We start from the raw sequence: 15,189 nt of genomic DNA on the forward strand, positions 1-15,189 counted from the left end.
TGACTGTAGTTTAACTACTTTGTAGTTTAATTTTGATCTTGCTGCTAGTTACAGTTTCAAAGTAGCTTCCTCAGCACTGTTAATGGAATACATACAGTAAGATGTGAAATACATAAAATATGTATTTAATCATTGTGTAATAGATGCTCAGAACATATAAATGTGACACTAACATCTGCACCGCTTTGCACCCAAAACCCAACATTCACACACACAAACACACCATTCTCTTGTCATTACCTAAACAAATCCACCTCGTTCTCCGGGAACGGCTGGCATTCCTCACGACTCAGCATGCTGAGGTAAGCACCTTTCATATATGCATATGTGGCCTGCAGAAAAAGTGTGTGAGAGAGGTTTAAACTGCACAGTAAACACAATCCCACAGGATATTAATTGTCCTCAGCCTCCATTCATGGTATATCAGCAGAGCCTTGAAACTCAAAGTAAAATCCCAAATTCCACTATTTAATACAATGAGAAATGAAGTAAACACACTTTCATTAAAATGTGTCTGCTCTGTGATAAGTGACTGCTTTTCTATTGTTTTTAATTTTTGTTGATCAAGTAACCTCTTTATATTAATTTATCTGTTCAGTAAGAGTTAACTGAATTTTAGGGTTTCACCTTAGACCAGGCGTTTTCTTTGCTGAGCAAATCTGCATAGAAGTAGGCCATCTTCCAGTGTCTCTTATAGGTAAAACACCACATGAGCTCCCAGTAACACATGTGATGGAACTGCTTCCAGAGCTGCTGCGCTTCACAGCACTCCTCGAAACGCTTGATAGCCTATAATACAAACAAACACACACCATTTGCATAATATATGCAGTACAATGCAAAGGTCTTAGGCACATCAGATGGTTATTTTATATTTTCTGTTCTAGTATGTCAACAGGAAATATCCAATTTAGATTTCCAAACATTAATTTTTCAAATAGAATAGAAGTAGAACAAGTCCCTAAACAGATGGCATGGCCCCCACAGAACCCAGGTCTCAACATCGAGTCAGTCTGGGATTACATGAAGAGACAGAACTAATGAGGCAACTTAAATATACAGAACTGTGACAAGTTCTCCAAGATGCTTGGGACAGCTTATCTGATAACAATCTTGAAAAACTGTGCGCAAGTGTAATTATGAGAATTGGTGCTGTTTTAAAGCCATTTGTTTAGTTTGGTTTTATTTTTATTTATATTTTTATGTTTACTGCACTTTGTATTAAGTTAATTGATAAAAATTATTCATGGCATTATCTTTTTGAACATCCTCACTAAAAAAATATATATATATAATTTTGTTTTTATATTCACTTTATTTTTCAACTGCCTAAAACTTTTACACAATACTGTATATATACAGTACATATGTATATACAATGTATTAAAGTAAAAATCACTCACAGCATCCAAATTTCCTTTGATTTCCTCTATTCGGCCAGCGAAGAACAGGAAAATGGATCCCTGAAAGACATACGGCAGTTTTTAATCCCTGCTATATAATATTTACACTTACTGAGAATTTTATTAGGAACACTATGGTCATAATAAAGTGCTTGACATGGTCTTCTGCTGTTGTAGCCCATCCGCCTCAAGGTTCGATGTGTTGTGCATTCTGAGATGCTATTCTGCTCACTACAATTGTACAGAGCGTTTATCTGAGTTCCCGAGCCTTTCTGTCAGCTCAAACCAGTCTGGCCATTCTCCATTGACCTCTCTCAACAACAAGCATTTCCATCCACAGAACTGCCGCTCACTGGATGTTTTTTGTTTCTGGCACCATTCTGAGTAAACACTAGAGACTGTTTTGCGTGAAAATCCCAGGAGATCAGCAGTTACAGAAATACTCAAACCCGCCCATCTGGCACCAACAATCATGCCACAGTCTAAATCAATGAGATCCCATCTTTTATCCAGTCTGATGGTTGATGTGAACATTAACTGAAGCTCCTGACCCGTATCTGCATGATTTTATGCATTGCACTGCTGCCACACGATATGCTGATTAGATAATCGCATAAAGTGAGTGTATATTACGTTTCACAGGTTTCACAGAAATACTTGATTCTGATTGTTCAATCACAGCACACTGTAGTGAAATATGTTTGTATAATGAGTAACGACTGCTATATTTGTACTCTGTAACCTCTCCTTTGCATTGGGGTCCTGGTCATCTTTTCGCCCTGGATTTATTTTGTGACAATGACCAACTAACTGAAAATTATTCCTTGTTCATTTAATAACAGTGTAACTGTTTGTGTTGACACTTTGTCATTAAAAACTGATGACATTTTTATTCAGCTGCAACATGTACTGGTTGCCAGCAACTGTTCTGAGTCCTAATGTAATAAAGCTTTTGGGGTCTATTTTCATAAGCACGCAAAGTGAAGTGCTATGCACAATGCTGTAGTCGAGAGCTCATCCCAGTCCAAGTCCAGGCCGAGACCAGACTAGGTCGAGTTCGAGTCAAGACCGAGACAAGAAGAGGGTCAATCTGAGTCAAGACCAAGACAGGAGATGGCCGAGTCCGAGTCGAGACTGAGACCAGAAAAGGCCGTGTCTAAGACAAGGGTTTAAGAATTTATTAAATGTATGCTTTAAAGAACTATTGACTCTAAGCTCATATATTAAGCATACCTCATTTATTATTTTATTAAGCTTATGTTGGTTAAACAATATTACCAGTTGCGAATAAAAATGATATAAATGCCACATGCTAGGTAAGTGAACAAAACTGTATTAGAATTATGATATGTCAGTGTTAACAAAATGTCAGTGCAAAGTCCCTATGTGGCTTAGCATGGCAAATCACACTACCAGCTTCTGTATACTATTATATTCCATTCAAGTAAAGTAAACATTTTTGCTATACAAAATACAGTATTGCTGTACTATAACTAAAAGTATTAAATATGACAATGTTTACACAGAAAGGAAATCTCAACCGTGGTGCAATGGTTAAAGACGTCTGTTAGCACGTTTACATAGAAAAGCAACTGAAAAACAGCATGGATAGATGCAAAAACTAGTTGGTGTGAACGGCCCCTTATTAAGATGACACAGCACCAATGTTCTCTAAGTTACTTCTCAGAAAAGCAGTCTTTTGATCCAATGACATAAATTACTGTATGAATCGGTATGTATGCCAGAGGAGGCTGATGGCATAAAGCCTCCTCTTATTAGTAAACTGGTCAATCAAAATGGATATATTTAAATGGAGCAATGTCATCTGCTTCCATTCAAAAAAGTGTCCAATAAAGGCCAAAAGGAGGCAAAATGAAATTTGCCTCCTTCCGCGTTCATAACCAGTCATCGTCAGAAGTAACCACACAAGCCAATCAGCTTTCAGTATCACGTTTACACTTCATCAAGCCTGCTTGTTGATAATGTGAAAGGTGAAGAGAAACTTTCAAAATATGGCAAAAATATCGATTGAATAAAAGTTATGTACAGTAGACTATTTGGTGGGTAGATGTTACTGTACATGGAATGGGGCCCTCCATTCATTTATAAATGTTTGCAATGACCCAAGCCAGTAGCTGGCGCTGCGTCATTTGTTCTGTTCGTTTGTTGTATTTACAAGTGTTGAGTTGGTGATCAGAAAGTGCTGAGTTGATGGGTGGAAAGAGTATAACACATCTGTAGTTATCAAGACTATTTAAAGATATCAGGGAGAGGAGATCATCTGTGTACGGGAGCATAATTACCAGCAAAACACATCATAATACATTATATTTAGACCCTGATATTAATTTATATATTTGCCTCCTCTGAAAATACCATCACGAACTGCCACAGCTTAATCAAAAGATTTATTTGTGAATCGGACGTCACTAGTTCTGATTCTATGCAGTCGACTGAAATACAGGACACACGTCAAGATCGCTGATATTGTCAGATAAGTCAAAGCTTTCATGGTATATTTTTGAAAAGGGACTCAACTGGTCTCAGGGTTAAGTCCGAAGCAACACTTGTTCGAGGCCGAGTCAAGACCGAGTTCAAATACTCGTGAGTCCATGACAAGACCAAGACCATGAAAACATGGTCCGGTCTGGTCTCGAGCACTACAACACTGGCTACGCACTTTGACCGTGCGCTACGTCTTATCCAATTCTAAGCCCAATTTTCATGCTAGCGCAAAGCGCAAGTGGGCGTAGGTGGGAGCTGTCACGCAATAGTGTGTGTATGTGTACAAACTGTGGGTGCATTGTATGGAAATGAAGTAGTGCAAAGTGCAATTTGCTATTTTCCTGAAAAATAGGTCATTGTGCTAAGACATTTTAATAACACGTCTGTTTTCAGCGCAAAGTCCAAATTGAGTTCCTGCAATTTCGTTTTGTTTGAAGTGTAATTTCAATTAAGAATTATTTTTGGTTTCATTTTTTTGTTTCAATAAATGAATTACATTTTTTAAAATCAAAATCGACCTGTAGACGTAAAGGGTGTTCTGATAGAATCACTGATTTGTGTGTCAGTAGATGAAAATGATTAATAATACATACCTTCTCATAATTTAACGGAGCATACATCCATATACTGAACCACATTTTACATGCATATAAAAAGAGTGTGTTCAAATTAACAAAGACGTAGTTAATACACAAAATAATATAAGTCCATATTTCTATTCTTCTAATTAATTCCATACAGTCCATTTACACTACCAACTTCTTATGAATGTGCTTGTTTATATCGCTGGTGCTTGAGAATGTACTATATAAGAGGATGCAGATGCTGCAATAATTGGAGAAGAACCTCAGAATTAAATTGCACTTGACCCGATTAGTGCTTTGCTTGCACGATTTCGCCAAACCCACTTGCACCTAGACTTAGCGCATGCTTATAATAAAATACCAAAACCTCATGGCCATGCCCATTGACTTTGCGCTTATGACCTATGGCATAGTGCTGCGCTTAGCGTTCTTAAAATATGGCCCTTTGACTTTTAACTGGACACTCTATTGTTTTTGAACATGGTGGGTGTCTGGTCAAGTACCTTTGGATACATTTTTAGATAAGGCTGCAGCAGTTTTTCTGCATCTTCCACATCTCCCTCTCCAGTGCCTAAAGGACACACACATACAAGACAAGCAGACACACAGTAACACAGCATTAATTCTGTTCTCTGTACAACATATGATTTGAAAATGTGATAGCTCTATTTTTGTTCAGTAGCATTTTCTTCCATTTATTTTAAGATATTGTGCTACTAGTGAAAATCTTTCTAACCAAGAATGAAGCTCATGAAGGTGTGGTAGCAAAGTAACAACATGTTACACAGGAAAGACCTAAATGTGTACTCAGTGGAGCCCTCCTGGAGCTGCTCTAGACCAAACTCCTACACACAGAGAGAAAGAGAGAAGTCTGGAAAATAACCGTCAACCATGGCCAAATCAGACACATAACACACACCAAAGCAGATCAGGCTGTCATTCACCCTTACACGCTTTTTGCTACATTCAAACAAGTCTTAAAACACCAGCATCCACCTTGACACAATTTATTTGCTAATTTATTAAAGCTCAGATAAAGTTTCATTTGTACACGCCAAGTGTGAGGACAGCCAAACTAAGCTTAGTGCTACACAATACTCACTTTGTTACCAGAGAAGCCAACAAATTCCAACAATCTGAGAGTCCTTGTTGGCAACAGTGACAGCATCTGCAAGAGACACAGGTGAGGGGTTGAGAAAACAGCTCTGTCTCCAATGAACTCAATGCTAGAATGTTTCAGTCATGTTAGGTTTAAGCAGGGACAGTATGATGCATCTAAATATTAAAAAAAAATAGTAAAAAGAGAAAACATGTAACATAATGCACTCACCAGATTAAAGGCTCCAACGCCAAGCTTAACACCTCCTTCAAAGTGACTATGATTGTCACCGTGAACATAACCTGAGGACTTCAGGACTGTATGTAGCTCCCTAAGACACAAACACGCATACATATGTGAACACAACACAAGAGTTGAACATAGCTGCACAATGACTGGCTGCAAAAGTTATTTGTGAATCAAAATGTATTTTATGAATTTAAATTAGGTTACACATTCTGAATTGTATTTTTTTAATATATTCATTTTATTTTGTAAATGTGAGGTTATTTATTAATCATATTTTGCAAATATATTCATTTTGAGACTATTCTGGCCCCATAGATCTAACCATTAAAAATGACTTTTGTTGGTGTAACTTAATGTAGCCAAGTTAATTTCACTCATTAAATAATATTTTTGACATAAATAAAGCCAATTCATTTAGATGCTACACAATGAAGCACATTTTAAGGCTACCAACAAGACATTTTTAACAGTTAGACATACATTAAAGCATTATTTAGCCCATTTATGAACCATTTATGAACCTCACAAGTTGGTTTTAAGAGTTTATACTATATTGTGACATTTTTGGGTAATCCAGTCATAATAAATAATATTTTTGACTTGAATAAAACCAATTAATTTAGGTCTTACCAAATGATGCTCATTTTAGGTTATCTGAAAATATATTGTTTTACAGTTAGATTTACACTAGGGCATCTTTTGGCCCATTTATGAACCATTTCTATCCTCACAAGTCAGTTTTAATGGTTTTTACTTACTATATCGTGACTTTTTTTCTTTTAGAAATTTGGCCCATATAAGTATTCCATGTACACTAAACAAAAAATCTGTTTTATGTGGTAAGGTCAAAATTAACTGGTTTTATTCAAGCCAAAAATATTTTTTACATCACTGAATCAACCTGAATACATTTTACACCAACAAAACTAATTTTATGGGTTAGATAAGCCAGACATAGCTCTTTGAGTCAGCAACTGCAGGTTACCACTTTTAACAGTGTAGACACTGTACACAAACAAATGTACAAGGCTTTTGTAATGCGTTTTGTTTTTATACACTGGCAGCCAAAAGTTTGGAATAATGTACAGATTTTGCTCTTATGGAAATAAATTGGTACTTTTATTTACCAAAGTGGCATTCAGCTGATCACAAAGTATAGTCAGGACATTAATAACGTAAAAAATTACTATTACAATTTTAATTTTTTTTAAACTACTTCAAAGAGTTCTCATCAAAAAAATTCTCCATGTGCAGCAATGACAGCTTTGCAAATCCGTGGCATTCTAGCTGTCAGTTTGTCCAGATACTCAGGTGACATTTCACTCCACGCTTCCTGTAGCACTTGCCATAGATGTGGCTGTCTTGTCGGGCACTTCTCACGCACCTTACAATCTAGCTGATCCCACAAAAGCTCAATGGGGTAAAGATCCATAACACTCTTTTCCAATTATCTGTTGTCCAATGTCTGTGTTTCTTTGCCCACTCTAACCTTTTCTTTTTCTGTTTCAAAAGTGGCTTTTTCTTTGCAATTCTTCCCATAAGGTCTGCACCCCTGAGTCTTCTCTTTACTGTTGTTCATTAAACTGGTGTTGAGTGGGTAGAATTCAATGAAGCTGTCAGCTGAGGACATGTGAGACGTCTATTTCTCAAACTAGAGACTCTGATGTATTTATCCTCTTGTTTAGTTGTACATCTGGCCTTCCATCTCTCTTTCTGTCCTTGTTAGAGCCAGTTGTCCTTTGTCTTTGAAGACTGTAGTGTACACCTTTGTATGAAATCTTCAGTTTTTTTGGCAATTTCAAGCATTGTATAGCCTTCATTCCTCAAAACAATGATTGACTGACGAGTTTCTAGAGAAAGCTGTTTCTTTTTTGCCATTTTTGACCTAATATTGTCCTTAAGACATGCCAGTCTATTGCATACTGTGGCAACTCAAAAACAAACATAATGTTAAGCTTCATTTAATGAACCAAATAGCTTTCAGCAGTGTTTGATATAATGGCAAATGATTTTCTAATACCAATTTAGCATGATTACTCAAGCACAAGGTGTTGGAGTGATGCTACTGGAAATGGGGCCTGTCTAGATTTGATCACTTTGGTGAATTAAAGTACCAATTTCCTTCCAAAACAGCAAAATCTGTACATTATTACAAACTTTTGGCCACCAGTGTATATGCTTTTGAAAATGGATTGCATTAGTTTAGGTATATTTTAAGCAACATGTTACTAATATTTTGAGGTGCAACATAAATACTGAGGTGCAACATCTATAAGAGCTCCTCCGCATCAAACGGTTGAGATGAGAAAGTGCAGAGGACAAACAGCAGTAGATCTTACTTGTATATCTGATAGCTGTTCCTCACTTTTATCCCTCCCTTCATAAAGCTGATCATATTTTCATCCTGCAAAAGCAGATATGAAGGAGGAAATATTTAGACATTCAGACCACAGCAGTGAAAGGGCATCTAAGGTCAAGAAGACCCCTGGAACCTACCTGAAGGAAAGTAAGTGCTGCCCTCTGGAGGAGGCATTCAGCATAGCACACTTCAGCATGGAGCTCCTCTGGGGACGACACAAGCATTATTACGGTTTCAGTGTATCTATCGATATTGCATGGTGGGAGCTTGTCACATGGCCTCTTTAAATAAAACAGCTGTATGATATGGTCAGCATCAAGCAATGGCATAAACCGTATCACCATAGCAACAAGAATCCATAAATATCTAGCGTATATCTCTCAAAGTATATTCATATCTCAAAGAATTAATTGTTTATCAGTGCACACTTATTTTCAAGGCATCATTTGCTGAAATATGTATATAGACACACACCTTCTGTGGCGTTTTTACTGTTGAAAGAAGACTTTTTGCGGTATCTGTAATGACAAACACAGCCTTATTAGTCCTGTACTAAAACAATACAATGGCCCATTAGTACAGGTTACTTGATAACACACACAATGTTGGCACACACAAGTACCAGGACTCTGTTACAGTCCTAGCCCATGAAAGCTAGTCCCACTTCAGCAGATGAACTTACTCTCAACCCGAAATTAAAAACACAGCTTGATTCATTGTCTCCCTCAGGTCACATAAATAGAGCAGTTGGAACTAAAGAAGATGTAATGGCTGTCTGGTTTCTGTCTATTCAAGTAAAAACTGACTAACCTCAGAGGGACAAACATCAATTATTCTGATTCAGTTTGGCTTCTGTTTAATTGTCAGAAAGACAGACAAGCAGATAAATGCAGGGGGATTAATACATGTAGTCAACATATACACTGCAAAGTTTTGTATATTATAACTGCATTTAAATGCGGTCTTTTCTGTCCCCGCTCTAATGTTTATCAATAAAAAGTGGCAAAAGGCCCCAAAAATCACATACAAAATGTTAATTAGAATATGTCTAATTGCCTGAATTCTAAAGTGGATGAAGCTTACTTAGCTTTATTGGTAACAGTTTACAATAAGGTTGCATTTGTTAACATTATTTAACATGAGCTAACAATGAACAATACTTAAAGGTGCACTCTGTAATTTTTTGAATATGAAGCCTTGGACTTACACTGCCACCTAGCGGTGTGGATGCAGCATCATTTAAACCTATTGGTTTTCAGTTACCAATGCCATTGTAGAAAATCACTATTCACAGTCAGCCATGATTAATTTAATCCAAGAGTGAAAGTGTCCAATAACAGTGTGGTTAATGAGATTAAGCCAGTAGTATTCGGCTGGTCATGTGATTTTAACATGGCAGCCCCCCTGTGCGGACCCTCTCCATGTAGAATAAAACAGCTTTTATAAGGTTACTGATATGACTGGAATCTTTATTTCATGTGAGCGCTCATGATTTTATACATATATTTCAAAATTACAAATGTAATTTCTTTAGAAGAAAATTTTTAAAATGAGGATAAAATAACTGAGTGCACCTTTAAGCATTTATTAATCTTAATGTTAATTTCATTGTATAATAATACATTTTTAAAATCAAAAGTTGTATTTGTTATCATTAGTTAATGCATGAACTAACATGAACTAACAATGAACAATAATATTTTTATTAACTAACATTGAAAAAGATTAATAAATGATGTAAAAAAATATATAGTATCATTGTTTGTTCATGATACCCAATGCATTAACCAATGGAACCTTATTGTAAAGTGTTACCACTTTATATCAATGTAAAGGAACAAAACTACTGTTACTTTGGCCAAAAAGATGCATTTAGCGGATGTGAACCCCCTAGTAAGTCTAAATAACAACAGTAGTATTCCAAATACCTGATAACACAGATCTGTCATTCCATACTAAAGTCTATAACTAAATGGGATCTATGTATTGAGGTGTATGGATTACATATTACAACAAAACTGGTTTACAACACTGCATACGTGGTGGCTATTATAAGGACAAGACAGAGTAATTGATGTACGAAAAGTAGTAGCTGCTATGATTGTGTGCATGTGTGTGTTTGTGTATGGGATCAGCTGGCAGTGGCATTCTATTGCTACAGGGTTGGATGATGTGGCAGTATGTGTGTGTTGCCTGGAAACACTAGCATACAGCATATTTTTTTCAGTGTGCCGTAGGCCTGTGAAATTCCTCTGCCATCTGGGATGCAGTGACAGACAGAGACCAGCAGCATTTGGATTACATCACCAATACCAGCGTGACATAATAAAGAAGAACCTGAAAATAGTGTGTATGTGCTAATAGTAGTGTCTGGGCACTGAAATAGAATACAAGCCCTATGCAGACAGTAACCTGCTTTAAGTTACCATCCATATACAGTTGCCCAAAAAGTATTTGGACACTTAAGTCACACTTAAAAATGTATGAATTTCACTGCATTAGAGACAAAATATCAAAGTAAGAAGCATCTGTAAACAAACAAGGCTAAATGCTTTCCTATTTAGCCATTTTTAAAATTACTTGCAACTAGCTGGTCTCAAGGTGATTTTTACAGCAAATATGAAGTCAGTTTATCACATTGGGTATGGACATGTTGATGTTCTACAACCTGTTTGACAACCAGAAAGTCTCCTAATAATCTGTGTCTTAAATTTGAAAAATATACAATACTGTGCAGAAGTCTTAGGCACATAAGATGTTTCACAACAGCATTTGTCTTAAGATGTTATTTATATCTTCAGCTTTAGTGTGTCAATAGGAAATATAAATGTTAGACTCCAAAACATTACTTTTGCAAATAGAAATGATTAGAATAGAAGAACAGGGAGCCCTGCAACAGATGTAATGGCCCCCACAAAGCCCCTCACTGAACATTGTGTCAGTCTGAGATTACATAAAGAGACAGAAGCAATTGAGACAGCCTAAATAGATAGAAGAACTGTGGTGCATTCTCCAAATAAATATAATAAATAATCATATATGTAAAACAAACCGTTGACACACAGCCTGTGCCTCTTTCATGGTGTTTCCTGCTGCCAAGATATCCTCCGGGTTGAAGGTCATCATGGCCTGCATTTCTAGTATGGTGGCATATGTGAGCGCATGGTACATGCTTTCTTTATTCCTGCAAAAGTACACAAAGGAAGACGACGCATTGTCTATATATAGAACAAAGTAGAAGGTGGTGTGACTCAGTGATGGTAAGAGATGAATAAGACCTGAACAGGAAGGTATTTGGGTAGACTGACAATTGCAAAAACAGAGTGACAATATACAATAATACTAAAACACTAACAGAAATACCAATATGATAAACAATCACTGTAATACTTTAACTTTTAGTCAGTGTCAAACGAGCTGACAAATAGCTTTCAAATGTCAAGAATACAGTATTCTTGACATTTTGTCTTTGTAAACGGTCATATATTCCATCATTAAAATAATTTTTTCCATCCATTGGACTCATCACAATTTCTGTTATTTATAGTCAATTTCATGCATGTTGTAACTTTTGCGCCACTTTGATTTTACTCACAAAATTGAATGCATCATCTTAAATTTTCCATTTTAGTGTCTTGAATTTTTTTCAGTGTAAGTTTAGTTTTTTCAGAAGAAGAGTAGAATGTGACACTACTGGTCCAACATTCCTAGATGAGAGAGGTCTGGCTAAACAGGTTTAGCACTCTCTCCACTACACGAGTAAGAACTGGAATAATGTTAGTGACAGGTGTACGGGAATGTGGCATATTTGCTTCTCATATTCAACATCTTCTAACCAATAAAAAGACTTAATTATTGGACGACAACGACAACACACAATGCATACCAAGAGCATACCACACAAACCTGCAAATCAACTTTTCACATGGAGGCGTACTTGCTTTGTCATGGAACTGGATTGTTATTTGGATAAGAATGGGCTGACTTGCAAAATGATCTCATCATTGATTTTTTGCCAACTCTTATTTCACCAAAAATTATTATTTATTTATTTTTGTATCATTTAACTACCATCATGTCTTTCCAAACCCCTACAGCTTTCATTTTTCAGTGAGACACAAAAGGACATAAAAAGTAGTCTATAAGACTTGTGTGCTATATTCCAAGTCTTCTGAACCCATACAATAGCTTTGTGTGAGGAACAGACAGAAATTTAAGTCATTATTAACTGAAAAATTTCCCTCCACTTAATTTATGTTAATCACAAACACTGGCCCGAACTCCTGACCATTGCGTAATCATTTATTATCGTGTCAAAGTCAAATCAGACGTCCTGCAAAACATAGGTCAATTAACAGAAGATCTTCTCTGATACTCTCTATTGTTTTCAAACAGCAAACCTGCACAGATATGGTGGTTTTGTTTCTGAGTCAAGCATTTCTTTCTTTCTCTTTATCTCCGTCTGTTTAATTTGCTGTTTTCTTTACCTCTTACATGTGTATCTAATATTAGCTCCACGCCTGTGGCGGCCGTGCCCTGCTGGCTGGAATGGGGTGGGACGCGACTAAAACAAACCCATTATCTAAATCACAAAACTGTGATATCACTATTTGCAAGTTCAGACAATGAGGTTAGCAGTGCACAAGATTTAGTGAACAGCTCTGTGTTTGACTGTCTTTAGATAACTCCTTCAAATCAATGCCTTCTTGATTGGCTTTTCTATGCTTATGTATGATCCTTTTACGAATAAGTTTAAATTGTAAACATGAATGTTTTAAACTGATATCTGGCCAGTTATTCAGGCTGACTATCAAACTATTAACAGAAACGCTTTACACTCTAAATAAATCTTTTTCTTACATAAGCTTTTTAATAGTAAATGCTATTTGCCAATGGGATAAGAAACAAAGCAATTAAAGAGAAAACAAATGTATTTTTCTTACACTATTGGCAAATAGTTTTTCTTGTTATAAGCCTCACTAAATGTTGTTGAATTTCTTTGATATCTTATGCAATTTTGCTCCTCATGTAAATGTACTTTGTTTTAAGAATGTTTAGGTATTTCCACTGGAAAACAAGTCAAAAATACAAATTGTATGAAAATAATTTGTGTAATTTTATATATTTTTTTTTTTTATTTTTTATTTATTTATTTATTTTTTATAATAAAACAATGTATTCAGAATTAAATAAATAGTCTGAAGTCACCATTATTGTGATTAACCCTTTAAGCTTGGATGGGCCAGCGAGAAAAATAAAATTCTCAAAATATTAATAACTACAGTCTTGACCAACACAAAATGGGAATCGCTTTAAAGCTTAGAAGCTCTACTTTCCAATGCATGCAGGCATTATGACCACAACTTAACAAGTGCTTTGAAATTTGCAGACAAATCAGAAATGTTCCGTTTTGGTAATTTATAAAAAGAAATGCACTGTACATATGATTGCAATCTGTAAAAATATCAAACTCATCACATAGCCATGTGTCATATGCAGTGGCGATTTCTCAGGGCCAGCAAAGCCTTCTCTGCTGGTGTAACATGCCTAATAAATAAATATTTTTTCATCCTTTCATTATCATTGACCTTTTTGCCTATGTATTTTCAATCGCTTTCCACTCCTAATTAATCTACAAATGAATAGCAAAAAACAAAAAAATGTATCCAATCAGAATTTATTCCTCAATGCTTACAAGCAAAGTGTGACAACTGTTTCACAAATCGCATGCCCGAAGCCATGCTCCTTAGCTCCATCCCGTCAGGCCTTCAGAATTTCCACAGAATCCCTCAACAGTGCAAGTGAACAGGCATTAAAAGTCAGACTGTCAGATTCATCAGCCAATCAGATTGATTTATTTGTTCTTGTGGGTGTGGTCTTTAGGATATGTCCCAGTCCAGGCCTTCTAGCTGGCCTTGAGTGACGCAATCACTGCTGGTATTGCCGTTTTTATGGATTTAAAAACCTAAGATATTCTGCATGATCGTGCAATTGATTAATCAAACAGGAAAGGAGGACTGATTTTCACTTCAAGCAAATTGGTAAGTGTTTTTTGCATTGTTATAGCAACATCAGGAGTTTTCTAAGTGTAAATTAGGCTGCTTGAGCATTCAGTGTCGGATCAAGTTTTGAAAAGTAACCGTGTATCCCGATGAAACAAATTTATTAGAAGCAAAATTTTAATCGCAAATATTGTTAAAGAGCTTTTTCTTGGTATTAGACCTCCTTGGTTCTGGCTTTCGTGTGTGGGCGTGTTTTTAAAATGTCAATTGGTATTATTACTTGTCTGCCACGTAATGTATGTATGGCATACGGTGTCTTATTCATTGTGAATCTGTGTTTTCTTAATGGCATGAATCGCACTGAAGGCCTAGACTTAAAATGCACGGGCAGCGGCTGATCATATGTTGTTGGAAATCTCTCGTAAAGTAGAATACAACCAGCCTATTTGTTTTACTTACAGAAAAAAAAATATAGAGAGTAATAACTAAGTATATGTCTTTGACAATTATGTTGGTGTTGCTTATATGCCGCATTTTCGCTTATAACTTCACGACAAATAAAAGCAACATAAAATATCTTTACTTAGAGGAGGTGATTATCTTTCTAACGAGCCCACGCACAAGGTAATCAGATGCATAGATCATTAGATAATCCACACAAAGGACAATGTTACATATGGCCACCAGGAGATAGGGCCAAGTAAATGACACAGACTCAATGATGCAGACTCATTGAGTCAAAAGGCACTCATTCTGTGAAATCTCATTACTAAAATCATGTCTGATGCTATGCAAACATTTAGTCATTGTTATATTTGCATGTGTAATTAGATCTTATGTACAATTATTATTTTTTAATTGTTTGGAGAGGCTTTTGGACACATGGAGACATTTTTGGACACTATGATACATGTTTGTAATGCTATAACTTTTGATTGCTTTGTCACATCAACACAACATTTTTCTCAGATACAGTTGACATAATTGG

The 15,189-nt window shown here is 36.1% G+C and overlaps 1 protein-coding gene across 3 annotated transcripts in view; it reads right to left on the reverse strand.

Moving 5' to 3' along the window:
* Window positions 1-15,189, reverse strand: part of LOC127415253 (tetratricopeptide repeat protein 39A-like) — a 51,563-nt gene that overhangs the window by 9,220 nt on the left and 27,154 nt on the right. For all 3 annotated transcript variants that reach the window (XM_051653928.1, XM_051653929.1, XM_051653930.1), the window contains 11 exons: window positions 11,252-11,383; window positions 8,674-8,717; window positions 8,337-8,404; window positions 8,180-8,244; window positions 5,823-5,922; window positions 5,595-5,660; window positions 5,229-5,337; window positions 4,996-5,063; window positions 1,404-1,463; window positions 628-789; window positions 241-332 (listed from right to left, as the gene is read on the reverse strand). In XM_051653928.1, coding sequence (XP_051509888.1) covers window positions 241-332; window positions 628-789; window positions 1,404-1,463; window positions 4,996-5,063; window positions 5,229-5,337; window positions 5,595-5,660; window positions 5,823-5,922; window positions 8,180-8,244; window positions 8,337-8,404; window positions 8,674-8,717; window positions 11,252-11,383 — 966 coding nt within the window. The remainder of the gene's footprint in view (window positions 1-240; window positions 333-627; window positions 790-1,403; window positions 1,464-4,995; window positions 5,064-5,228; window positions 5,338-5,594; window positions 5,661-5,822; window positions 5,923-8,179; window positions 8,245-8,336; window positions 8,405-8,673; window positions 8,718-11,251; window positions 11,384-15,189) is intronic.

This window comes from Myxocyprinus asiaticus, chromosome 24, assembly GCF_019703515.2.
Source record: "Myxocyprinus asiaticus isolate MX2 ecotype Aquarium Trade chromosome 24, UBuf_Myxa_2, whole genome shotgun sequence".
Classification (NCBI taxonomy): Eukaryota; Metazoa; Chordata; class Actinopteri; order Cypriniformes; family Catostomidae; genus Myxocyprinus; species Myxocyprinus asiaticus.